The 27,391-nt window shown below is 41.7% G+C and overlaps 1 protein-coding gene across 5 annotated transcripts in view; it reads left to right on the top strand.

The window, feature by feature from the left end:
• The window catches only part of tet3 (tet methylcytosine dioxygenase 3), a 64,739-nt gene that overhangs the window by 20,327 nt on the left and 17,021 nt on the right, over positions 1 to 27,391 (top strand). For 4 of the 5 annotated variants that reach the window (XM_038297057.1, XM_038297056.1, XM_038297059.1 and 1 more), the window contains one exon: positions 22,205 to 25,052. In XM_038297057.1, the coding sequence (XP_038152985.1) occupies positions 22,205 to 25,052 (2,848 nt within the window). Of the gene's footprint in view, positions 1 to 8,141; positions 8,544 to 22,204; positions 25,053 to 27,391 lie in introns of those variants that run through there. The other variant, XM_038297060.1, reaches the window with a different exon arrangement.

Raw genomic sequence — 27,391 nt, 5'->3', positions numbered from 1 at the left:
AGATTCAGGTGAAGAGATGATACTGTTTGGGAGGAGAGCGTTAGCAGAAGGTAGAAATATCGAGATTGATCTTATGGATGTGGCTACATAACATGAATAGATATCAAAATCGACTGGGGTATCTCATAAGGAGAGACTCAGACATGATATGATGGGCAAATCTATTTTCTAAATATTGGTAGCCATTTTTAGACCTACTAGCTCAAAGGAACTTACCTCCTCCTAATACAAGAACTACTAATATTAATATATCCATACTTTAAGAACCATATATACAGAATTTTGTGTATGCTTTGTGCTTATCTAGACTTTAATTCCCTTATATATGACTGTGAGACTCTATAAGAATCTAAATAAATTAATATATAAAAAAGGTTTTTGACAGATTTTTTAAAATTATAACTACATTTGATATTGTACATAGATTCTCTGTTGTCATCGACACTGAAAACATGAAGTTATGCAGCAAACCAAACATTGTAAACTAACTCTAAATATGTGTTAGAGTATACGATTAATCAAATTAGCCACCTTTTGCTTAAAAGACTGAAATATGAACCATGGTCTTCTCTTAATGCTCCTCTTCCAGGCTGTTATAAGATTCCTTTCAAAAACATTTTGGGTGACTACCTCATTAAGCACATCAAGAGACTGCCAAAAGTGCACAGTAGTAATAAAAGGAAATATTATTAAATATAAAAGATGTTTAGATTTGTAAGCTTCTGGTTTACTATACATTTCTGTTTTTATTCAGGTACAGTTTAAATTATTAGTTATGACTGCTAGTTCATAATTGCCTTTTTTAACTGTTATGGTATGTATTTAATCTTTAAAATCTATGAAAAAAGATCAGGAACTTAATTTTGTTGGAACCCTAACCTACAATCCTTATGGTTTTCTCTGGTTCAAGCACTTGTCCATGGTTTTACCTTTGCCCATGCACAGACAGTATATCGAGCTGCTCGGGGACTGTAGAGCTGTGTTCATGCTCAATGTATTGTTGTTATAACCTACTCTGTACTTGGCTTAAGTTAGGCATTAAAAAGGGCATGGTTAGTTAGACATTAACTAAGTGCATTAGGAAAACATCCAGCTTACGACATAAACACAATATTGAGTTAACAAATGTTTGACTTCTTTCCTTTTTAGAAACTATGGGTGATTTTATACATTTGGCAAACTATATGTGAATTTAGTTTGATCCATATTTAAAGGCTCTTGAAGTTTGAAAAGTTCATAATTTGCATTTTTTTTTATGCATGTCTAGAGTTTAAACCCACATGCAGAACACCACAGGAAACGGAGTAAAAGTTTAACAGTTTATTAAATGAGAAGCACACAAGAATAATTATGAGCAGGTTCTGGTACTGGTCCGGGACTGGAATCACTGAGTATCTGCAGAGATGGATAGTTTGGTTAGCCAGGCAGCGGTGATGACTTGTCAGGTGTTTGATTCTGGTTAATACCTTGATGAGGTTCAGACTGATCAAAGGAGAGAGGGAACCGGTTGGGTCCAGAGACTGTGGATACAGCAGAGAGCTCAGCAGCAGCAGCGTCTAGCTTCAGGCTAATGAGGTTCAGACCTTGAGTTGATTTCCTAGCTCTCCCTTGAGAGCAGGTTGGGGAATCCAGACTGATTGTCTTCAGGTTTGGCTTCCTAGGGCAGGCAGGCAGGTTTCCAAGCAAAGCTCCTCCAGAGCTACAGACTTCAGTCAGGCTTTCCTGTGAGCAGAGAAGACAGAGGCTTGTTAGAATCTGGTTACTCTCCAGAGCAGACAGAGATTCTATGTGCAGGCTGAGGATCAGGTTCTGCTAACCAAAACTGGTCAACACTCCGGCGACGAAGACAGGTCTGGCTGCTGCTTATGTAGGAGGTCCCCTGATGGGCTGATGATCCTCAGGTGTGCTGGAGGCTCCAGCCCTGGAGACCCACAGCGCTCTCTGCTGGAGACAGGTGGCAGATCTCCAGATCCCAACAGTAACCCAAGTCCCAACAGAAAAACATACAACAGGAGGGGATCCTCGGCGCCCTCTGGAGGGCAAGCCTCTGGATCCCAACAGAGCCCCCCCCTCAAAGGCGGATTCCAGACACCCTCAGAACAGTCCATGAAAAAACAATAAACAAAAAACAACCCACCCAGGGTGGGCGGAGGTTGCACCAGGCAAGGAGGGCAAGAAACAACAAAAACAGAGTCCAAAACAAAAAACAACCCACCCAGGGTGGGCGGAGGGGGAAACAGGCAAGGAGGGCAAAAACCAAAAACAGAGTCCTGAACAAAAAAAAAAAAAGAGTCCGCTTAAAGTGGACGAAAACAACAAAAGTCTCTGAAAGATTATAAGGTAGAGTCTCAGGTGGCCGGCTGTGGGACCGGCAGCGAGGCAGTGTCTCAGGTGGCCGGCCGTGGGACCGGCAGCGAGGCAGAGGTTCAGGTGGCCGGCCGTGGGACCGGCAGCGAGGCAGAGGTTCAGGTGGCCGGCTGAGGGGCCGAAGGCGTGGCAGAGGTTCTGGAGGCCGGTCGCGGGGTCGGAGGCGAAGCTGACGCTCTGGAGGTCGGCCGCGGGGCCGTAGGCGAAGCTGACGCTCTGGAGGCCAGCCGCGGGGTTGTAGGCGAAGCTGACGCTCTGGAGGATGCCCTCTTCGTCGCTGCTGAATTTTGGGAGGAGGATGACGCCCCAATTTCAACAGGTAGCCCCAAGGGGTACCCCGTCCCCTCCTCAGCGAGGAGGCCGCGGACTGCGGCTCTGGAACAGGGTCCGAGGAGGTCGCCGGCTGCGGCTCAGGAACAGGGTCCGAGGAGGTCGCCGATTGCGGCTCAGGAACACGCTCTGTGGTGGCCGCCGACTGCGGCTCAGGAACAGGCTCTGTGGTGGCCGCCGACTGCGGCTCAGGAACAGGCTCTGAGGGGACCGCCGACTGCGGCTCCTGGACAGGAAGAGAGGAGACCGCCGACTGCGGCTCCTGGACAGGAACTGAGGAGCCCGCCGATTGCGGCTCCGGATCAGGAACTGAGGAGCCCGCCGACTGCGACTCCGGGTCAGGAACAGAGGGGACCGCCGCCTGCGGTTCCGGGTCAGGAACAGAGGAGCCTGCTGATTGCGGCTCCACATCAGGGACAGGGGAGTCCGCCGATTGCGGCTCCACCTCAGGAACAGAGGAAACCACAAACTGTGGCTCCATATCCAGCAAGGGAGAATCCGCCCATGAAGGCAAAGGTTCAGTCTCTGAAGAGGGTTGTGATGCTTGCGGAGGACTCTCGGCGGTCAGGGGCGCCTGCAGAAAGGTCCTAGGAGGTGAAAAATCACATACCTCGAATTCAGACACCTTTTTGAAGTTCTGCTCAGGGGTCTCTGGACGGCACAGAGCTAACTCAGGGGTCTCTGGACGGCATAGAGCTAACTCAGGGGTCTCTGGACGGCACAGAGCTAACTCAGGGGTCTCTGGATGGCACAGAGCTAACTCAGGGGTCTCTAGACGGCACAGAGCTAACTCAGGGGTCTCTAGACTGCTCAGAGCTGGTTCAGGGGTCTCTAAACGGCACGGAGCTGACTCAGGGGTTTCAAAATGGCACAGAGCTGACTCAAGACGGCTCAGGGCTGGCTCAGGGGTCTTTAGACGGCTCAGAACTGGTTCAGGGGTCTCAAGATGGCTCAGAGCTGGCTTACGGCGACGCCGTCTCTTACGTCGGGGTTCCTTAGAAGCTGGGCTAATGGGTTCACAGACTGACTGTGGCAAAAGGCTAACTGGTGTGCAAGTGGGTTCATGATGAGGTGACAAAAAGGGGAACAGATCATCTCGATCTCCGTAATAGAAGTTCCAGAGGTCCGACTCATGGATTACTGGAGCTCTTACTGTTTGGTTTGTGACTTGTGGTTTGATTTTAAGCTTCTTAATGGATGGTGCTAACTGACAATCATGTAAGTGGTGGCTGAACTGGACTGAACTGGACAGAAACGGACGGAACAGGGCTGTACAGAACTGTACTGGGCTGGACTGAGCTGGACTGGGCTGGACTGGACTGGGCAGATCTGGACTGAACTGGGCTGAGCTGGGTTGGACTGGGCTAATCTGTGTTGAACTGGTTTCCTAGATCTGTGTTTGACTCTTGTGCGTAGTCTGTGATCAAGATATAAAGCTGTGTGAATGAGCTCTTCCAGGGTTTCAGGTTCATCTATGGCTGCTAGTTTGTCCCTAATTTCTTTGTTTAGTGCGTTGCGGTAGATATTCTTAAGAATAGCATCAGTCCAGCAGGAAGCAGCGGCTCTGACCCGGAAGTCTATTGAAAACTCCTCAACGTTTCTATTCCCTTGTGAAAAGTTAGACAGACCCTGAGACTGAGTAGAGTTATCGGAGAATACTGGAGTGAATTCGTTTAAAAATTGATCTACGGTACATGTAATACTGGATTCAGGAGAAAAATGGGTCTCTTTCCATTCGCTGGCTTTACCGGATAATTGTGAGAGAATAAAAACTATTTTTCTCTCGTCATCAGGGAAACTGGACGGATTGAGTTCAAAAAATAATTTGCATTGCCACAGAAAACTTTTACACTCACTAGATAACCCAGAAAATAGTGAGGGACGGAAATCAGGAAGTGACGGAGCAGATTCTGACCTTAGAAGCGGAACTGAAACCGGAAGTGACGCACGGAATTCCGGAAGTGACGAAACAGGCCCCGGAACCGGAAGTTGAGCTGCCGTCGTGTTAGCGTTTCTCATGTTGCCTGGTAATTCCTGATCTGGATCCCAACAAATACCTCTGAATTTCGGAAGTATGTTTTGAAGAATCTCTTTTTAGTACAGATTGTGTTCTTTGAAGGTTTAATTTGTGTAAATAATTTATATTTTAAACTAGACAAATGATCCAGTCATTCAGCAAAGCTCAAGTAGCCCTTTAATGTTCAACAATAGGTTGCTATTAAATGCATATTTTAACATCATTAGCACCTAGTGGTTTACTCATTGTTGCACAATGTTTACCAATCGTATATATTATGTCTGTTAATCTGTCGCTGTGAAAGGACTTCTAGAACACCTAAAATACTGCTACTCTAATGAGGTGGTCTGAGTCTAATCTTTATATCACCCCAGTCTGTTTTGGTTCTTTAAAAAAATCATTGATGCTATTGTCTTTACCGGACCCTGTGATGTTTCATTTACATATAAGAAGTACATAATAGTTTGCCCCTTGGCCAGGTCTCCCTCGAAAAAGAGATTTTATCTCAAGGGACTTCCTGGTAAAATAAAGGTTAAATAAAATAAAAATAAAACCATGCATGGGTTTGGAAAACGTCAATGGTAATCATACCAATGTTTTTTTTTAACATTTCAGCTGTAAAATTGTATATTTTTAACACTTTACCCTAACTAGCTAATTCAAATAATAATATAAAACATACAGTTAATTCAAATAAAAGCACAAACTTGCTCAGCTTTGCAAACAGAGATTGCAAACACTCCTCCCTTACCTAAAATCACAAACAGACCTGCCGAACAAACAAACCTAAGGTCCACTGGTGAAAACTCCGACTAAACGTTACGCTGGCTATCTGAAACATAGAAAATATACCAAGTTTTTTGTTTGTCGTGTGATTCTGATAAAAAAAAAAAAAAACATTTCCACCATTGAGACTTCAACTTAACCTCTTGACGCCTGAATTTATTTTTTTTATTTTTTTATTTAAGTATTTGCTTTATATTTATTTTAAAGATAAATAGAAATGTAGGCATATTAAACATTTTACTTTCCAAATGTACATCAGTCAGTGATCAGCATTAGGAACCATTGTAACTGAAACAATAGCTTGCCAAAGGTCCCTAGGTCCATGTTGAATGTGTATCATGTGCTTTTGGTTGTGTATGATATACAAAGTGTTTGTTGCATATTAGCAACAATGACTGTCAAGCAGTTAATGTTTATATTCTCATCCACAATTTTCTAGTAAACATGTTAGACTTACTGAGGTGTCTGTTGTTAAAGTGTAATATACTTTTAGATCTTTATAATTACTAAGAAGAACCTGCTGCAGCTGTGTTGTGTTATTCTCACTTAATTTCTTTACTTTATTTGTTTTGGAAATGAACTGCAGTCCTTTTCCATCCCAATAAACTGTAAAATGACAAACTGCTGATAAGAGCGTAGCATTCCAAGACTGAACAAGGACAAGCACTGTTTAGTGTGCACAGAGGGCTGTGGGTGGAAAGCATGTGACTCGGGGGGAAGTCGAAGCTTGAGTTAGAAACGCTGTCACCATAGCTGAAGATTTAAGCCAGCGTGAGCAACTAGGGTGTGTTTATTTAAGTTTTCACTGGTGTGTGGAATGTGTAATATGGAGTAGGCTAGCTGAACCAGTATAACTTATGCCCACCCAGTGGTGGAGGCAACATCCTTGTGGGAGACGTCGATGATGACAAGGCAATTGCATCATCACTATCTGTGTTTGCTACCTCTCTTGCTCCCTGCTCTCCCTCTTCCTGGTTGGCACACAGTGGTCACATGACCCAGCGCTTTGCTTCTCTTTTCCTTTAACAGCTCCAGCTGTGTCGTGTTTCTCCTTTAGTTTGATGCTCATCTGTGTGTGTGTTGATACGAATATGTGCGATAACAACCAGACAGGCGTTGTTAGGTCTAGATCGGTGCATCAAAAAAAATGTTGGCGCGGTAATTCAGTGAGCTGTCGGAGGGGAGAGGCTCAGGAAACTGAAGAACTGAGCGATAAAGGGAGTCTGATGCTGTTGAAAAACCTTTATAAAATGAGAAATGAGGAGAGACCAAGAGAGCAAAGGAAAGTCACAGCAAGTAAAGCAGGGATAGTCAGTCTAGCTGTAGGAGATTGTGGAGGAAACGCTGAGTAATGTCAGAGAAACCCCAAGCAGGGGTTCTGACCGATCCGCATGAGGAGACGGCTAAGTCCCTTCTTTTTCCTCCACCTCTTCTTCCTGGTCCAGCTATCCAAACTCCAGGACTGTAGAAAAGAAAAAAAGGATGACAAGTCCTGTCAGCGAGTTAGCGAGAGGAAACGTCCTGCTATCACGACGAGGCTGATAATGATAATAGCAATGAAGCAAAGGCAGAGCAATCGTGAGGAGAGAAGATCAGGTGTGTGTTACTGAAGACCGCCGGCGACAGAGTTTGAGTTCACTCTACACAAATGTAATGTCTGCTATTTGCTGTAAGCTGACAATCATGTGTCGATATGTTCTGCAAAGCTTTACTTTCTAATGCCAGAAAGTGAAAATTGTAGCGGACCGTCTTCTGTCTGAAACTTCCCTCACTGTCTTTATCCAGAACCATTCCTTTCCTCAACTTGCTGTTGTTAGTGCTGCCCATGTCTGTTCCCACTGTGGATGGATTAATGCATGGTCCTAAAACCATCTGATCAACAGAACCATTCACTTCAGCTGCATCCTTTGGTTTGTTGAGTGTGGGCCAGCAAGACCACCAGGCAGACGGCTTACCCTTTACCTACCAACACTCTTGTGCAGGTAGCCTAAGTCAGCAGGAATCTTTTTTTGTCAGTATGAGGATGAAGAATTTGCAAGAAACGGGGAATTGTTATGAACGCGGAATGTGGAAGTGTCACCGGCGGCATCGCCAAAACTAGATGCTCTGACAAGGAATGGAAAAACGATATTAAAGAAGAGCAGATGATGTTTGCAGCAGTTTCACAAAATAATGCTGCCTTTCTCTGCATATTTCTTTTTTGGCTCTTAAATGAGATTGTCTGTTCTCCTGGTAGCCGCTGCTTCGCCTCATCCATCGACAGCAAGGAGCTTTGACAAATCCAAAATGGTTGTTTTTAAGCTTTATCAGATAGATGCACATAACCTGCAGTGTAACGCCATCGAATAGAGCAGAGCGAGCAGCACTGGAGGGCGTAGATATAGTCAAAGAGAGGTATTCTCATTGGTAAAAGCTCTGCTGCACCAAGCTGTTTCCTAGGCTGCTGCTACCAGCGACTCTCCCCCACTGCTCTCTGTGTTTCTGCTCCCTGTACACTCCTCCATTGAATTGTACGTGCTCGCTGCAGCCCAGATAATGGCCTCTCGCTAAGCATACTCATATGAGAGAGAGAAAAGGAGATGGAGGGGGAGGCTGCACAAGAGGGAGGGAGGGGAGCAACGAGAGGGGGTGGTGGGGGCTGTGAAGAGAAGCCGACTGCATGTGTAGTCAAGTGAGAGAAAGAGGATATTGAAAAAGGGAAGGGAGGAGCAGAAATAGATAATGAGAAAGGAAAAAGGACAGATCAGAAAGCTTTGGCAATAAGAAGAGCCAAGAGAATGAGAAACGTGTGTGCTGTGCCAGGGGGAGGTGTGGGTTGCGTGTGCGGCTGGCTGTATGTGCGTGCGTGAAGCTGTGCATGCGCGTTTTGGTGCTCGCTGTGCGTGTGTGCCGCACAGACACAGACAAGAAGGAATTAAAAGGGAATACGACCCTGCGAGGACAGATTGCTTGTGGACTTCTGTGCCGGCAAGCGAGGCTCATGCCCTTCTCCGTCTGGTCTCTGCTTTTCAACCAGCAGCGCTGTCTGGCCGCCTAGCTCGCTGTAAGTATGTGTTGTGAATCTTAGACCCTCTCAGCCGGCTCAATTTTGTCAGGGTATCTGCTTCATGTTCCTGTTCGTCACGCCAGCAGAGGAAGGGGTGGGGGGAAGAAAAAGGGGAGGGAGGATGGGGTGGTGTTGTGTATGTGGGATTTAGCTTCAGCTGTCTACTCGCAAGCTGAACTTAACCCCCTCTGCCCCACAACTAGTATTATCCAGTGCTTTGTTTCCTCCCTCCATTTCTGTAGAGTGTCAGTTAAACTGCCTCACTTACAAACAAACCTGGCAACCCTGTTTAAATGGGTTTCAGTTTTTCTGGTGGACCAGGTTTGACAAGATTTGATCCGGTTGGATGGAAATATATGTGTGGGTGTTTGTGTGTGTGTAAGGTACACTGTAGCATGGGTCAGATCTGCACAATGGTCTGTGTGTGTTTGCAAGTAAAATAGAGGTATTTAGAAATGGATCACAACTCTCAGCTCTGTCTTGGTATAAATATTTGGCTCGTGCTGTGCAGTCAGTTAAGAAGTATTATCCTTAGAAATTAGACCATATCAGCAAATTTTTCTTTTTTCCAGAAATACAGTTAAAGCTTATACTATGAGAATTCAGGATACATACACTGAATATTAGGTGAAATTATAAACAGTGGATTAAAAGTCCATTCATTTTACTTCCATCTTAAGAGAAGTGACCTGTGCAGCTATGGTTTGTGTATGCCACTGTGAGAAAAACAGGAAAGGAGAGTGACAGTGTGACCCACACCACATGGTTGTGGGATGTAAGGTAGTGCAGTGTTGCAGTCAGTTTCAACACACTGCAGTTCTCATAACTGCCGCACACTGCTGACCTCCCCCCCAGCACACATACACACACCCCACCCCTTCCTCTTTCCCATCTGATGCCGTTGAAATTACAGACACGTATTGCATGCCGGCTGTTTGCCGCCACTCCTTCCCCCCTCGCCCACCACCCACCCAGGAACCACTAGCAGACACCCTGTGCAGAAGGTGGATTGAAAAGACACAAGCACAAAGCCTGTCCAGTAATTAGCCACTTCAAAGACTGATTTTAATAATATTCAAATGGTGGGGAAGCTGAAAGTCAGACTCACTTCTGCTTTCATGCCCTTTTAGATCCTCTGTTCTAGATGGACTTTAAGAAGGCTATTTCATAGACATCACCCTACAACATTTCACAACAATATTGAATGTGTATAAATGCAGATATTGCTATGTATGACAGCCCAGTTATCATAATAACATTTATATTGTGTATTCTAATAACTAAAAATTTAGCTGTTTTTGTGTATTTTTAACCAAAAACAGTTGTAAAACTTCAGGGTCCTGTCACACCTTACCAATTTAGCCAGCGTATGCCTGATGTTCCAGAGTCTTCTAAAATGCTGGCATACGCTGAACTTTCTATGCATAGCGTATTCATAACTAGTCCAGAGTGTACGTCCAACGGCAGCCTAACTTATGTATAACGCACAGCAGCGTAATGCCCATGAAATGATGTACAAACCAGTGTCCTGAGGGGGGCAGCGATGCGCCCGGAGGCGCCCGGCCTGCATAAAAAGATGTCTTTATTCACGGTATTAACCTATCAGCTGTTTACCGACCCCCCCCCCCCCCCCCCCCCCCCCCCCCCCCCCAAAAAGAATAAATAAAAAGAAAATGGAAAGAAGGTTTGTAGACGAAGCAAATTCAGCATCATGTCTGCTAGGAAGTTTGTTGGTCATGGCTGTGAACGCAGGGAGGATCCATCATACTCAGCTTCTCTCTCACCCTATGATGGGGATGAAGTCGGGGCGAGAACTGAGAAGTTTCCTCCTGTGAACGCAGTTTATACCAAAATGCTGCCAATATTCAATTCAATTCAATTCAGTTTATTTATATAGCGCCAAATTCACAACACATGTCATCTCAAGGCACTTTACAGTTCAACCAGATCATACAGTCAAATTGATACAAAGTTTTCTATCTAAGGAAAACCAGTTGATTGCATTGACTCATTGACTCAAATACAATCCCCCACATTAAGCATGCTTGTAGCGACAGTGGAGAGGAAAAACTCCCTTTTAACAGGAAGAAACCTCCAGCAGAACCAGGCTCAGTGTGAGCGGCCATCTGCCGAGGCCGACTGGGGTTCAAGGAGACAGAAGCAGAGATACAAAAAGCAGCTGTAAAAGGCGGCCCCGTCCAGGAAACACACAGCCAGGCAGACGAGCTCCAAGGCAGCTCCCATGCCAGAGGACGAAGAGAGCACATCCACTCAGTCACGGTCAGAGAAACAGGACCACACTGGAAAACAGGCCGATCTCCAACATCTATAAACAAGGGTGTTGATAGAAGCAGCACAGCTGATGTTTCTTTCCAGGATGACGTCACAGCCAAACAGGAACAGACGAGGCAAAGCTACTCTGAGGAAAAGCAGAGAGAGCAGAAGGTTAGAGATTGAACTAACAGATTCTGCAGAATAGGAGAACAGAGAGAGAATGAAGCAGAATGATGAAATGGGGGTCCCTATGTCCTCCAAAAGTCTAAGCCTATAGCAGCATAACTATAGAGATAGCTCAGGATAACCTGAGCCACCCTTACTATAAGCTTTATCAAAAAGGAAAGTTTTAAGCCTAGCCTTAAAAGTAGACAGGGTGTCAGCCTCACGGACTAAAACTGGTAGTTGGTTCCACAGGAGAGGAGCCTGATAACTAAAAGATCTGCCTCCCATTCTACTTTTAGAAATTCTAGGAACCACTAGTAAACCTGCAGATTGAGAGCGAAGTGCTCTGTTAGGAACATAAGGAACAATCAGATCTCTGATATAAGATGGAGCTTGGCCATTTAAGGCTTTATATGTGAGAAGGAGGATTTTAAATTCTATTCTTGATTTAACAGGAAGCCAATGAAGAGAAGCCAGGATAGGCGAGATATGATCTCTCTTTTTAATTTTCATTAGAACTCTGGCTGCAGCATTTTGGATCAGCTGAAGGCTTTTAACTACAGTTTGTGGACTTCCTGATAGTAAAGAATTACAATAGTCCAGCCTTGAAGTAACAAATGCATGGACTAGTTTCTCAGCATCACCCCTGGACAGGATATTTCTAATTTTTGCAATGTTCCTCAGATGAAAGAAGGCAATTCTAGAAACCTCTTTGATATGGGATTTAAATGACAGGTCTTGATCAAAAATAACACCAAGATTTTTTTACTTTATTATCTGAAATCAGTTTAATCCCATCCAAATGAAGTGACTGGCTAATCAGTTTCTTTTTCAGAGACTCTGGTCCAAAGACTATAACTTCTGTTTTGTCTGCATTCAGAAGCAGAAAGTTAAGAGTCATCCAGGTTCTTATGTCTTCAAGACATGCCTGTAATCTATGTAATGGGTTAGCTTCATCTGGATTTATAGACAGATATAGCTGGGTATCATCAGCATAACAGTGGAAATTAATCCCATGCTGTCTAATAATTCTACCAATTGGGAGCATGTATAAAGTAAAGAGAATTGGTCCTAGCACTGATCCCTGTGGTACTCCACAGGTAACCTTTGAGCGTGTTGAAGATCTATCATTAACATGAACAAACTGAATTCGATCAGATAGATAAGATTTAAACCAGTCTAGTGCTGTTCCTTTAATTCCAACAAAATATTCAAGTCTTTCTAAAAGAATATTATGGTCAACTGTATCAAATGCAGCACTAAGATCCAACAGGACGAGCACAGATACAAGTCCATTATCTGAGGCCATGAGAATATCATTAGTGACTTTCACCAGAGCTGTTTCAGTGCTATGATGAGCTCTAAAGCCAGACTGAAACTCTTCAAAAAGTTCATTATGGTGGAAGTGATCGCAAACTTGTTTGGCAACTACTTTCTCAAGAATTTTGGATAAGAAAGGAAGATTGGATATAGGTCTATAATTGACCAAGTCATCTGGGTCAAGAGACGGTTTCTTAAGCAGAGGTTTAATTACAGCAACCTTAAAAGCTTTAGGTACATATCCCTGTAACAGAGATAGATTAATCACATCTAAAATGGAGGAGGAGATCAAAGGGAATACCTCCTTAAATAACCTGGTTGGAACTGGATCTAACATACAAGTTGAAGGCTTAGATGAAGACAATAATTTTGCTAATTCAGAGAGTTCAACTGGATCAAAGCAGTCTAAACCCGGTTCAGATTCCATGACTACCTCAGGTACAATCGCGGATAGAGGAGTGCTTATGATCTTATTTTTAATAAGATCAATCTTATTTATAAAGAATCCCATAAAATCATTGCTGCTAAGAGCAGGTGGAATGGACGGTTCAACAGAGCTATGGCTCCGGGTGAGTTTGGCAACTGTATTAAAAAGAAATCTAGGATTATTCTTATTCTCCTCTATTAATGAGGAGAAGTATGCTGCTCTTGCTTTACAAAGGGTCCTCTTATACAGCAGTAAACCATTTTTCCAGACTAGGAAGGACTCTCGCAGGCCTGTGGAGCGATATTTTCTCTCCAGTTTCCTAGCATTTTGCTTCAAAGTACGCAGCTCTGCATTAAACCAAGGAGCAAGCTTTCTATTTTTAACGGTTTTCATTTTCAAAGGAGCTGCGTTGTCTAAGGCAATACGCAGAGAACTAGCAACCCCATCAACAAAATCATCAACCTGTGAAGGGGAATAAGCTATGCTTTTGCACTCTGCAGCACTGCTCAGCGACACAGAGGAGAGAGAAAGTGAAGCAGATTCTTTAAAATTTATAACTGCACTATCTGATAAAGATCTACTAAAATTGAACCTTCTTTTGGGGGAGGAGAACTCTGTTAAAGTAATCCTGAAGGTTATTAGAAAGTGGTCAGAGAGGACAGGGTTGTGAGGAAATACTGTTATTTCTTCACATTCTATGCCGTATGTCAGCACAAGATCCAAAGTATGAAGATGAGAATGCGTGGGACTATTCACATTTTGAACAAAGCCAATAGTGTCTAAGATAGCATTAAAGGCTGCTCTTAAGCTATCGCCTTCAATGTCAGCATGGATGTTAAAATCTCCCACTATGATGACCCTGTCAGTATTTAATACCAAATCAGAAAGGAACTCTGAAAACTCATCTAAAAATTCAGAGTAAGGACCTGGTGGACGATACAAAGTTACAAAAAGAAGAGGTTTTCTTGCCTTGAAATTTGGATCAGGGAAATTAAGGGTTAAATGTTCAAAAGAGTTGTAGGTATTAATTGTTTGTAAATATGCTATTAATATGCCATTATACAGTAGCTGTAAGTCAGAAAAACGTTTAGCGGCCATCTTGAACACGTCGAATACGTTGATATGCGTCGGAGATAAGTTACGCATAAGTTATGCACAAGTTACTCATAGGTTTTGGATAAACTAGACATCACGACTTATACTTACACTTAACGTATGTCAACGGTCAGATAACTGAACTGTAACTTATGCCTCATGTATGAGCATACGCTGTCAACGTACCCATAATTTATCCTACATACCGTATTTTCACGACTATAAGGCGCACTTAAACATGTTTTTTTTTCCTCAAAATGTGCGGTGCGCCCTTTGGTGCGGTGCGCCCTATGTGTGTTGTAACTGCGACTTTTGAGACCACCTCATTGAGGAGATGATGAAAGAGTGGCTGAATGTAAGGAGACCAGGTGTTTTTTTTCCACTCATCACCATCGCTGTTAATATGTAACTCCATGCGTGCCCATCTCACAGCTGATGTGAAAAACATGGGGAAACAAATTAACGCTGTGCTTGCTGTTATTCAACCGCTCGACATCGGTGTGAACCGGACCCAGCAGGTGCAGCAGAAGCAGCGAGTTTACATGCAAAGTCAATGGTTGACGCGCGTATAGGCGCAGCAAAAGGTCCCTCAGCGCGTTTTGAGCAGCAGGCGCAGCGCGTCGGGAGCGTTTAAGCATCTGCCAACGCGCTGCTGCTGCTCGAGATGGAAAAATTTAAGTTTTGCTGCTGGACGCGCCGCATCAACCAATCACAGAAGCTGATCTGGGAGCTGACAGCGAGACAGACACAGCGCTCTGATGACATATGATATTAACGCAAATGAAAAAGGCTGGATGGATGAGGAGATGATGAAAGCGTGGCTGAGGGAGGTGTATGTGAGGAGACCAGGTGGTTTTTTCCACGCATCACCATCGCTGCGTGCCCATCTCACAGCCGATGTGAAAAAAAAGGTGAATCAAATGAACGCTGTGCTCGCCGTTATCCCGGGGGGTCTGACAAAGGAACTTCAACCGCTCGACATCGGTGTGAACCGGCCGTTCAAAGTAAGGCTGCGAGCGGCATGGGAGCGATGGATGACAGACGTAGACCACAGTTTCACGAAAAGTGGAAGGCAGCGCCGGGCAAGTTACGCCACCGTTTGCGGATGGATTGTAGATGCTTGGACTAACGTGTCTGCTGGCTCTGTTGTTCAAGCTTTTGCAAAAGCCGGCATTATTTCTGAGGAGCCGCACGGCACGGAAAGTGACTCTGACAGCGAAGAAGGGGAAATTGACATGTCTGATTTAGCGCAGCTGTTTAATTCAGAAACAGAGGATGACTTTGATGGGTTTGATTAATACTTTGTAATAAATACATGAATAAAGCACAATCATACTCGGTTTTGCTCCCGCTCTATTTTTCTACCTCTAAACTTAATTCAACAGCAGCCTCTGGACCCGGTCTACTCCGCGTATACCGCGGTGGCTGGCAGGTGTTTTTTCATCTAAATAATCTAAATCTTGCAGCTATATTTGCTGTGATCAGTGGGAATAAAGTAGTTTTAATATGTTTTTAAGTGAGAAAGTCCACCTGAAAACTTAATAATTGCAGTCAGTTCATCCAGATTATCTATTTCTGTCGGAGGCGCTCAGACCCCCACATACCAGCGGTGCACCGACAGTAGAAATCTCTTCATCAGCAGCCTCTAGGCTGGGCAGCCTCCGGGTTCACGCTGTGGCTGGCAGGTGTTTTTCATCTAAACAATTTAAACTGCAGGCACCAGGATACCGGTAATAAAAGCGAACATATTCCGTCGGCAGGTTTCAGGATTTTAAGTTAATTTAGGAGCGATCACAGCGCTGTGTCATCTGCGATGTGTCTGTCTCACGGCCAGCTGCCAGGTTTGATTAATACTTTGTAATAAATACATGAATAAAGCACAGTCATACTCAGTTTTGCCCCCGCTGTATTTTTAAATACGCAGTAGAGGTATTTAAAGGTAGTAGAGGACATGTACCTGTATATAAAAAACGCGCCCTATAGTCCGGTGCGCCTTATGTGTGTGTTAAATACAGAAATGGGACACATAACTGAGAGTGCGCCTTTTAGTACGGTGCGCCTTATGGTCGTGAAAATACGGTATGCCAGTTTTTTTGCAGATTTTTCAGGCTTATGCTGGTCTAAATCATCAAGGTGTGACATGGGGCTTCACTCTTTATGTAAAATACACAGTGAACAGTTAAAGGTATCTAGTAAGTTTCTAGTAAGTAGGGCTAAAACAAACAGCATGTATTGGCAATCAAATAATCATCATTCATCTAAGCAGACTCTAAAATATTTAGAGTTTGTTAGTAAGATTTAGAGTTAGCAGTAATTTCAACGAAATTGTCTGACTTAAGATGACAGTCTTTAAATATGCTATATCCAAAACTTCTTAACTGAAATTTGTAAGCATTACATGTATTTATGTTAAATGTTTTAACCAATGACAATACAGGGGTTCGGGTTACTAACACTGGAGATCCGAGTTCAAATCCCGGTTGCATTAGAAGAGCATCCGGTGTAAAAACTCTGTGAATGAGTCATATTGACCCACTGTAGTATCTATGAAATAACGGAGTAACAGATGGAAGCAATCAAAACCCTGTACAATGCATTTAAAATATGAAATGAGATTATATTTCAAATTCAAACACTATTTTATTGATACCTCACTAAGACTCTCTTTTAGATTATTGGAAAAAATGTACTTAGTTGCCAAGATACATGATAGCTGCAGCCCTACTTATGAAGGCAGTGTTGGACAGATTTTAAGTCTAGATTTCAATGTTCTCTTTAAGAACTGTATAGAGAACATATAAGACTTTTCTCTATAAAGGGATATTTTAAGATGGCCCGAATGATTTATTTATTACCTCCACCAAGAGGTTATGTTTTTAGGAGAGTTTGTGTGTTTTTCTTTTGTTTCTGTACAGGATAACTTTAAAGTTACAGACAGATTTTTTATAAATTTATGTCAAAGGTGCCCCTCTTGCCAAAGAAGAATTAAATTTAGTGGTGATCCAGGTTATGTAAATGATTCTCTGACATTTTGATATAGGGATATCTGGTAGAACAAGCAGTTCCCCACTTAACCAGAGGGTGTCAGAAGTGACAATCCACAGCCTTAACATCTGACTCAAAAAATCCGGACAAATTTTACTGAAGACAAAAACATGCCAAAGAACAATTCATTAACAATCTGTAATGATCTAGATCCCGTGTGAGATTTAGCTATAGGTATGAGTCACACTTTGGGCCAAAATTTGCTGATTGGCAGAGGTCCGTGCTCTCTGAGTTATTTTCTAGTATTTTGTATGTTTTTGACTTTTAACAGATAATTATCTTTAAAGTATATCAGCTTTCCCTAGAAACCTTTCCTAAATTTTTGATTGACCCCAACTCATCAATCAAGATAACAGAGATATCTTGATTGGTCAGTTGGGGTCAAAAATGATATCGTTGATCAAGAGCTGCGGTACCCCCAATCAGTAATCACAGATATCCGGATCCTCAATGACAATTACTGGACACAGAGACAGAATATATGCACAGATGTGTTCAGATTAGACTCCAAAGACCCTTGTTTTTAATATATCTGACTAATATCTGCTCCCTGACTAATGAAACAGAAGACTTGGATTTATGTGGATCTAAAGCGCTTTGTTTCACAGAAACATGGTTTGCTAAGAACACCCCAGGCTGTGTACTACAGATGTGCTCTCAGCTATTTTATGTAGACTACTCTTGGGGAAAAAGAGAGAAGGTGCAATCTTCTTTTACATAACAAAATATTTAATGTGCTAATAAAGTGTTATGGGAGACGTAGTCCCTGTCTGTAGTCTTTTTGTATACAGCAATGCCTCTTATTCATGAGTTTATGTTTTTTCTGGTCATCGTCTACATTTAACCACAAGCCTGCAATATCAGAGGCTAAAAAACAGCTTGCAGAGCTGATAAGAATTGTAAAGAAAAATAAGACTGTCATAATTTGCCATAACAGGCTTAACCAGAGGACATCTAAAATACTGGCAGTATATTAAGTGGCACACCAGAGATAAAAACACAGTGTGTCGTGACTTTAAAAGAATCATATTGTGTTTTTGTGTTTGTGCTTTCCCAGATCTCTGCAAATAACTCATTACAGTCTGCTTTATCTCATTCCAACTTACAGGGAAAACTGAAAACCTCTAAGCTCGTGGTTTTTGATTTTGAGGAAATAGACTAATGAGTCAGATGTTAGAGGCCTGCGATTTCGCAGTGAGTGTTTATAAGCCTTTTTTTTTTTGTGATATGAATAAACTTGCTGAAACTGTTACTCTAAGGACATGTTGCTGACCAAGATCTTTTGCACAGATAACAAAAATAAACGATGTTTCACAACATTTCTGAGGAAACTATTTAGACACAAAGAACAGGCTTACAGCAGTAGAGCAAGGTCGGTTTATTTTATTTCAGTGGCAAGACAATTCAAAATGGTATACATTAGAAAGAAGGGAAAAGTAATTTGCAGTGGTATGAAGGCAGAACAAATAATTAAAGAGAACAAAGGTGAATAATTAAAATATATAAGCTTATTTCAAAGTATTTTCTCTGAGATATTGTTTCAGTTTTAGAACTAGGGTGATGTGCAACCATTTTCTTAGTTTTGGTGAGGATACATGCAGCAGCACTCTGGATCAAATGCAGCTGTCTGAGCAATTTATTGGCAGACTTGTGAAGACACGGTTGCTGTCATCAATCCCTCTAAACATAAACTCATGATTTAGTTTTTCAAGGTCCTGCTGAGACATTTGTCCTTTAATCTTGGAGATGTTCTTTAGGTGACAAAAGGCTAACTTTATTGTAGAAGAACCTAACCTGACCCTTTGAAATGTGAGGTCAGGGTCCAGCCTTAGGAGGTACTAAGCCCTGTATAAACAGCCCAAGAACAAACTCATCAAAAAGATCCAAGTCAGACAAGTGAAGGTACAGCAGGAATCTAAAAAATAGATCCTCAGCTAACAAACGGATTCATTGCTAAAAATGCCTACATAAATAAAATTAACCTGTGCATCCACTTAAAAGCTTTTCCAGATCACAGCTTCGGAACCATTAGCAGAGGCGCCCCTCAGGGGTATGTTCTGTTCCAATTGATCTTCTGTCTGTATGCAATTAACTTGCACTACAGCCAACCTGGTTTTGAAACTCATGGTGTTTGCAGACAGCATCAGAGTCTTTTGTCTGATTCAGGATGGTGATAATTGTCTAATTATCACCATCCATCATTACCCAATGGCTGATTGGCTGTTCCACTGGTGCTGTCGCAGGCACCTGGAGCTTGACCCACTCAAGACAGTGAAGATGACTTCCTTGTGGACTTCCTGGCCGGACAGAGAGTGTACTTCCTGTCTAGACCCAAGAAGTACAACTTTCCAAAAAAGAGTTGTTCTTCTTACAGATTTTTACATGTTTCTCTTGTGTAAAAACAAATATATAATATATAATCAAATAAAAAAGAAAATACCAGCAATGGGAAACGTAAACGCAATATACTGTATTTTCAGCATGTTAAAAAAAACAAAAACATCCTAAGATAAAATAAAGCAACTCTCAACAACAATAAGCCTTAGCTGCATCATAACCTACTTTTGTCTTCCTATAATGAGGGGTTTTATCCCTATAAAAAATTAGATACATACAGCTATATGTATTGAACTATTATTTATATATATATATATATATATATATATATATATATATATATATATATATATATATATATATATATATATATATATATATATATATATATAGGTGTTTATTTTGCAATATGTAATTCCTTCACCTATGGATAGTGACTCTTTACATTAGATCGGTGGACAGAGGCAGTGCCCTAACTTAAAGATTAAGGAAGCCATTTTGATATATGTTGTGTTCATTTTTTAGCTCAGGTTGGGAACACTTGTTAGGTGGAAAATATGTGATGTTTTACAGAGGTTACAAAGAAACTGATTCTCAAACGAGTGTGATCCTAAGATTTTTCAGGTAATTCGGGAAAGAAAAAAAATCAAGGATATTGATGGAAAAAGCAGGATAAATAATTCAACTCCTTGTGATAATTGAAGATATGCTGTAAAATCTTAAATCTGATTCTTTGAGGAAGTATTAAGGAGGAAGGAGCCTAAAGATTAAATTAACCGCACTTTTCCAAAGTTTTGCTCTCTGTAGGAGCACCAACGTACAAGATAAAGTTTTTCATTTCATTTATACATTAAATATCTGCTTAGTCTTCTTCTTATCTTCTCAATTAGCAAAAATATTCATTTTTCTATAAGACCTGGTGATATGTTAATTTAGCTGGTCTGACACAAGCCATAGCTGTTCAAGCTAAAGGTTGATCAAAACATAATTTCAGTTCTTCAACTGCCCTACAGTTTGTTGGCCTTCTGCAATAGTGCTAAGTAACCATTAAGTCTGACAGTGTTTCCTTTTCACTAAACCATTGAGCATGTTGGAATATACTTTTCAGTGAAGACATAACCTCTGTTAATGATTTCTGAACATGCCCTTAAATCGTCTTTATTTGTTGGTCCCCCTGACTTGGAGATCAATCTAAAATGAGTGAGACTGGGTTGAATGCTGCAAGAAAGGTAGTAGGATACAAATGAATTTGGCTCATAGTAAGTAGTTGTTTTCTTCAAAAAGGTGGAATTGTAAAAACTTATGTGACAGCAGTGACCTTTATTTGGGAGAGAGCACTTTGCAACTTTGAACTACCTCCAAGTAGACTTATCGATTTTAAAACTCAGGAGAAGTTAGTTTTCGATGAATAGTATTACTTCTTGAAAGACATTTAAGCAGCTGAATCAGCTTCTCAGCTGTAAAGAGACACCTTATCTTTTGCTTGTAAAAAGGAAATGCTTTTCCTCAAGGTTTACTTCAATACGTTCAAAGCATTTTGCATCAGCACAGAAAGAATACTTTTAAGAACCTTGAATACATTTAAGAACATAGTGGCTGAATACAAATATTTATTCTCAAACCTTTTACTTTTGAAAATCCTCCTAAAACCTTATGCTGTTAAAGTAAGTGTATTCATAAAACAATTAACTCCAGGCAAACTGTAAAGAGGAAGCCTTTTGGTCGAGTGATTTCCCAGTTGATGCCATATGCTTCTCCTAATTATTTGTCTTAGGTTTTTTTTTTTAAGTTACTCATTACATGTTTTATCACAAAAAATGACAGAAGACCATTACCACCATTTTGTTTGTTTTACTATTAATTTGTTTTAAGTTGAAGTGAATTATTTTTAACAATGAGCTTCAAGTTGAGCTTGGGTGGATAATTGTTAAATGATTATCTACTCTTTTTTGTGTGTGTCATGACTAAGTAACATATTACCAACAAATATTACAGCCTTGGCTCCGCTCAAAGAAAACCTTCTTTTACTGTTTCACCAAGAATCCCAGTTGTCCTCTGAGGTTCTAAAGTATACATTTTGCTTTGCATCTAACTAATGTGACAATGTTGATGCAAAACTCAGAAACTCAGCAAAGCCCAAATTATATGTACATAAACTGTATATTTTAAGAATTTATTTTATTTCTTATCACTAAGCCTAAAATTACTGACACCCTGGTAGGTTAACGTTTATAGAAGCCTGTTTTGTTATTTTAACCACACTTCTTCTAATTAGAACAGTTTTTATTTTTATTCTGATCTCCAAAGTGAGGTAAAATGATTGCGGGAGCTAAAGATTAGGACAACCACACAGAGGCTTTTTGAGTCTCAACACTTTAAGCTCATCACCAAAGGTGAATCATTAATACATCACTTGTATGTATTGCAAGTTAATGATTGGATGCAATCAACTGTTGCCTGTTTTCTTGATAGAAACTTATAAGTTTTTATATATATATAACTTACTATATAACTTATGTATATTGTACATTTGAGCTATATAAATAAACTGAATCCAATCGAATTTAAAATGGTTTAATTTGATCATTATCTCATATAGCCATAAAAACTTGAGCAGTTGAGGATATAATATTGAATTTAGTTAAGTTTAGGTAACAATAATATAAGTTTACTTCTTTGTAATCAACCATTATCATTTTGTATCTGTTGACCTACCTTTGCCACAATGAGCTTCTCTTAACTCTAACTCCAGATGCCTACTTTGCATAGCCAATCTGATCCACAGTGCAGTGTCCAACTGTGAAACTGATGTAGTACTTGTGACAGAGTTAGCTCAGTGTGGGTCTGATGTGAAACAACTATGATAAAAAATGTTGCTTGTGTCCTTGTCATCATTGCTTTATTTGTTCTTACTTACACCACCTCTTTTTTGTTGGGGTATACCATTGTTTATTTTGCAGAGATTTACTTCACCTGTCATTATTTTGTCTTTCAGACTGCTCACAAAGTCACTACAGTGGATGGCCTCACAAACGGAGGCCAGATGGAAATTGGTTCACATGACCGCCTCCAGGAAGGCACGTTGAGCCTGGAACTGGCCAATGGGGTGAACCCCTACTGTAATGATGATGAGGCATCTTTGAAACCAGACGGGCAGAGGACAGGAAGAGAGCCTGAAAGGCAATGCTGGACACCAGGACAGAGCAAGGTCAATGGCAGCCAACATCAGCAATCATGCTTGAGCAGCAGTGGTAGAACCTCCCCTGCTGAAAGGATCCACCATGCAGATGTGGAAGATGCCCAGAATCTAATGGCTTTTTCTGTTACTGCAAGCTCTTTACCCCTTTCTTCCGCTTCATCTTGCCTTGTTATCCAGCCTAAAATAGCCCTATTATATGAGAAGTTCACTCAAGAGACATGTGCTGATGGCGCTCATTCCAGAGTGTCTGCAGGAGCTCCTGAAACAAGCTGCGAACCTCTGGAAGATCTTGACATCTTAAAAACAGCCCTGAGCCAAGCTAAACATGGGGAGAAGCCCCCCAAATGCAACTGTGATGGGCCTGGTTGTCCAGACTACCTTGAATGGTTGGAGAAGAAAATTAAATTAGCAACTAGAAGGGATCACAGATCTCACAAAATAGTTGGTGAGGCCCCACATTTGGAACAACCCCATTCGCAGTCTCAGCCTCATACCTATCAGCAAGTGAATGGTATCCACCACATGTCCAATCAATGTTTGGAGCAGCAGGATGTCAATCAATACTCTCACCAAGACCAAGTGTCCTCCAAACCCCCTATCCCTTGCTCCCCCCAGGTGCTCTCGATAGCCAAGGAAAAGAACGTCAGTCTTCAGACCGCCCTTGCAATAGAAGCATTGACACAGCTATCAAGCCCTCTAAGAGTCAGTTCTCCGGGTCAAACTTTCTTTAGAAATAACTTCCATAACCAACAAAACACACAAAACATCACACCTAATTTGATCTCTTCCTCACTTAACGACAACTCCTCATCACAAACCCAGTCTGTCCCTCCAGGAGTACATAACAATCAGCAGTCTCCAGCCTCATTTGAAAACCATAGACCCCAGTCACAGGGCCATCCAGCCCGTGCTTCCCCTCTCCCATCTTCTACCTCTCCCTTCCCAAGTCAGGTCAAAGCTGCAGGTTTCAATTCTAATCCTCAGCAGTGGACACAGGGCTCTGATAGAGGTCCTGAACAGAGGCATACATTGATACATTTTAAGTCTGCAACTGCTCCCCTAAATTACTCGGACCCCATGTCAGAGCTTAAACAGCTTCTTGGTGACACAAAGTTCAAAAATGCTTCTTTTAAGCTTCCACTCTCACAGCAGCTTAACTTGAACCAGAATGGTGGAATTCATGTCCAAGGTAATCAAGTGTTGCCCAGGGTTAAACAAGAGCCAGACTCTGGTGAGCACTACCATCACAACCCCCAAAGTGGACATTATGGAATGTCAAATGGTCAACAGCAGCAGCTTTATCCTGGAAATCTTATGTCTCCAAGCCAAGCAGCCATAAGTCATTGCACTCAAGCAGCTTTGCAACAACACCTTCGTTACAAGAGAAATCTGTTTCATACTCACCCTTCTAGCTTTGGAACACCAGGCGCTCGTGCACCTATGACTTGCCAAGACTTAAAGAAATGGTGGCCACAGATAGATACAGAAGGTTTACCCCCTCTACCAGTCAAACAGGAACCTAAAAGGAGGAAAACCTCCCAAGGATCTCCCAGTATGCTTATAGGTCCTCCCCAACCCAAGCCCAAACAGATTATCATTAAGAAGAACAAACAGAAAGCCTCCATGCCAACCTTTCTCCCTCAGACTCAAATTGCTGTACAAAAAACATCAAATCAGATGGTTGACAGATCGCCATCCTTGACAAATTTGCAGATATGCTCTCTCCCCTCTTTGGCCCCCCTCAGTACATCCACTCAGGCCTTTGCTGCAGGTCTCCCTGCCCCAGAAAAATCTCAGGAATCTATTTCCAACACCTCACTAACTCCTTCTTCCACTGTTACATCAGAAAATGCTCCAGCTCTTATGGACCTTTTGTCCACACCTGTGTTTCCTGCAGCTATCACAAAATCACTAGGTGCAGGCATCAGCTTAACCTCCACTAATACCTGCAGTGCCATCCCTGTGACCTCAAGTCCTTCCAGCACCACACAACTGGAGAAAGTCATTAACATAGATCCAAAGTTTGAAGAACTGATTCGCCAATTTGAGGCTGAATTTGGAGACACATCAATGAGTCAGCACAAGGAGAAGAGCACTTCAACCCCTATCCCCGAAAATCCATCCAAGATTAGTCCTCAGGGCCTCAGTCCTACATCATCACACAACACCCAGTCTGTTTCCTCAATTTCTACTCCTCAAGCCAACACCACACCTCATTCAGATGATCAGCAAATGCAGTTCAACAAGATTGAATCAGATACCCAAAGTGGATTAACAGATAGCCAGCCATCCACAGAGGGGTCTTTGGGCAATCAACATATGAGCCCCGTTGATGTTTCGATGAATCAGGAAACCAATTTGGTCAAGCAGCAGCTTCATCGAAGAATGCTAGAGGATGTGTTGGGCATACAAGACTCTCCACTCCCTAAAAGAATTAAAATTGAAGCCTCAGGAGAATTAGCGGTACTGTCGACCACATGCTATTCTGAGGAGGGAACACCAATAAAGGATGGCCTAAATTCTTCACCATCTCTAAAAGGCTTTTTGGACTCCCCCTTGCGCTACCTAGACACACCCGCAAAGAACCTGCTGGATACTCCAATCAAGGACCCACAATTAGATTTCCCAACCTGTACATGTGTTGGTAAGTGAATGCATTGCTGTCAGCACATAAACATGTGTGTTAATAGAGCTTTTAAAACAGGGCAAAGAAGCATGCTCATTGTTAGTGTCAAATGTTAGTACTTCTTTTCTTAGTCTGCGCAAATGATCCACCTTACTACAAGCTCTTGCCTGGAAATTTCTTTATGTCAGATAATGTTTCTGGTACTGGGTTTTAAGCCTGTGATCATCCAGACGACAACAGCATGAGCTACTAAGGAAGCAGGCAGGAACAATAGCAGTGTTGGCAGACAGAGCCCTTTGTGGAGGGGGGGGTAAACAAGCAGATCCAAATATTTGCCAGACACAGAGCATTTTTTGTTTTATACATTGCTTCACACCCTTTTTTGTAAGTTTATTTACATTTGATTGGCAGTTGTCATGCCATTAGCGATATGTAAAATATCATAGCTATAAAGAGCTACTTTATATCCAAAATCTTGTTGGTGGTTTGATTTCAAATGTGAGGCATTGACATTCTCTATCCCAACAATACATTTTGCCAGCTGACTGTTGCCGCCCTTTTATCAGGGTAGAAACTGTAGCTTCTTAGTTCCTGAGAGCGGTGTCAAGAAATGTAAGCATTTCATTGATTTCGCAGATATTTATTTTTAACCAAAGTTTTAAGCAAGTCAGTTAAATAAATCTTCTGGACGCAGTATCTGATTAGCTTCATCTAGGATAGGACCGCACCAGAAACTAACTGCTATCTAGAAACATAGTTAGGCTTTAAACACTATAATTTAAGAAACCCCCCCCCCCACACACACACACACACACCTCCAGTATTTTCACATAGGAATATGATTCCTCCACTATCTCCCACGAGCCACGCCTTAGTGCCTCAACGCACAGCCAAGAAAATGTGACCTCACGCTGCCTTTTAACCAGAAACACTTACAAATCCCTTACTATTGCACATATGCATCTTAGAAAATAATTTAATAAAAAAGTTACATTGAGACAATATTTAAATAGAGAGTTAATGAACTACTTTGCCCATTGATTAAAGCTATGCAATGGTTAAAACATGTGGCACACTGTTTCAGATTAATCTGGTACAGTTTGAGGTAGAAACTCACCTGTATAATATGCAAACAATGCAGAAATATCTTGCTTTGTAATTACTGGTGTCACTGTTATAGGAAATATCAGCTTCCATCATCAATACACTTAAAGGTATAGTGGAGGATGTTCTTAAAGGGGAGTGGTGGCCTAGAGGTTAGGGTATAGAGTTTGGAATCCTGAAGTTCTGAGTTTGCCACTCTTATCCCCACACTTCTCCCTGTTCGCCCGACGATGGCAGCCCACTGCCCCCCAAGGGGATGGGTTAAATGAAGAGGTAAATTTATCCAATGTGATCAATGAAGTTCAATTATTATTTTCCAGGTGAATCATCAAAATAACTGGTCATCCTAATTCTTCATCATTCTGGTGATATATTTAAGTAAGGCCGTCCTACGTGCTGGTCCCAAGGTAGCTATTTTACCGGTGGTGAGTCTGACTTAGTGGAAAAGTTGCAAATCTTCTTTTGGAAAGTAATCTTGCATGAGCAATGCAAACAGCAATTTTTAAACAGAGCGTGCATGAGGAGAAATAAGCTCATGCATGTTCTCGCACGCATTTAATAGTTGTTCCCTCTCAGGAGTGGGTACAGGGTACAAGTGGAGAGGGTGGGTCTTTTCAAAAATTCATGAATATCCTCCACTATACCTTTAAGCTTTTGCTTATTCGCCTATAAATCAGCTTGAATTGAGTAAGACTGGATGATTGGCATCTGTGAGCAGACATTAAGTGCAGACACAGATTCTGACATAGATTTTAGATACATGAAATCAATTTCTCCCTGTCCCAGCTGAAGAAAGGTCTTCCCACAGCATGATGTTGCCACCACTGATTCACTTCAGGGATTGTATGTTTAAAGTGATACAAAGGGTTTTTACCACACATAGCAACTTTTCTCCCTGACCAGTTTGCTGTGTTTTAGTTAGTCTCCAAGATGCTGTTAGTTCAGTAATGTTCCCTAACAAACCTCTGAAGCCTTCATAAAACCGCTGTTTATACTGAATTGGAATCATAAGTTGACTAATAATCATGTAATGTCTGAGGGCAATTAATTATTTAAAGGTTTCAGAGTAAATATGGCTGAATACCAATGCAAAGTCGCACTATTTAGAAAAATATTAAGAAAAAACTTTTAATTTCTGGTTACATTTTGCAAAGAAATTATTAGGCTGAAAGGAAAGCATAACGCCCTCTGCTGGTCACACTACTGCAATGAGAATAAATGTCTAAAGCATTGTATTAAAAGTTGTAAAATAC

Source organism: Cyprinodon tularosa, unplaced genomic scaffold (genome assembly GCF_016077235.1).
Source record: "Cyprinodon tularosa strain WSP-4 unplaced genomic scaffold, ASM1607723v1 ctg380, whole genome shotgun sequence".
In the NCBI taxonomy this organism is placed as follows: Eukaryota; Metazoa; Chordata; class Actinopteri; order Cyprinodontiformes; family Cyprinodontidae; genus Cyprinodon; species Cyprinodon tularosa.
This window is presented reverse-complemented; position numbering and strand designations above follow the sequence as displayed.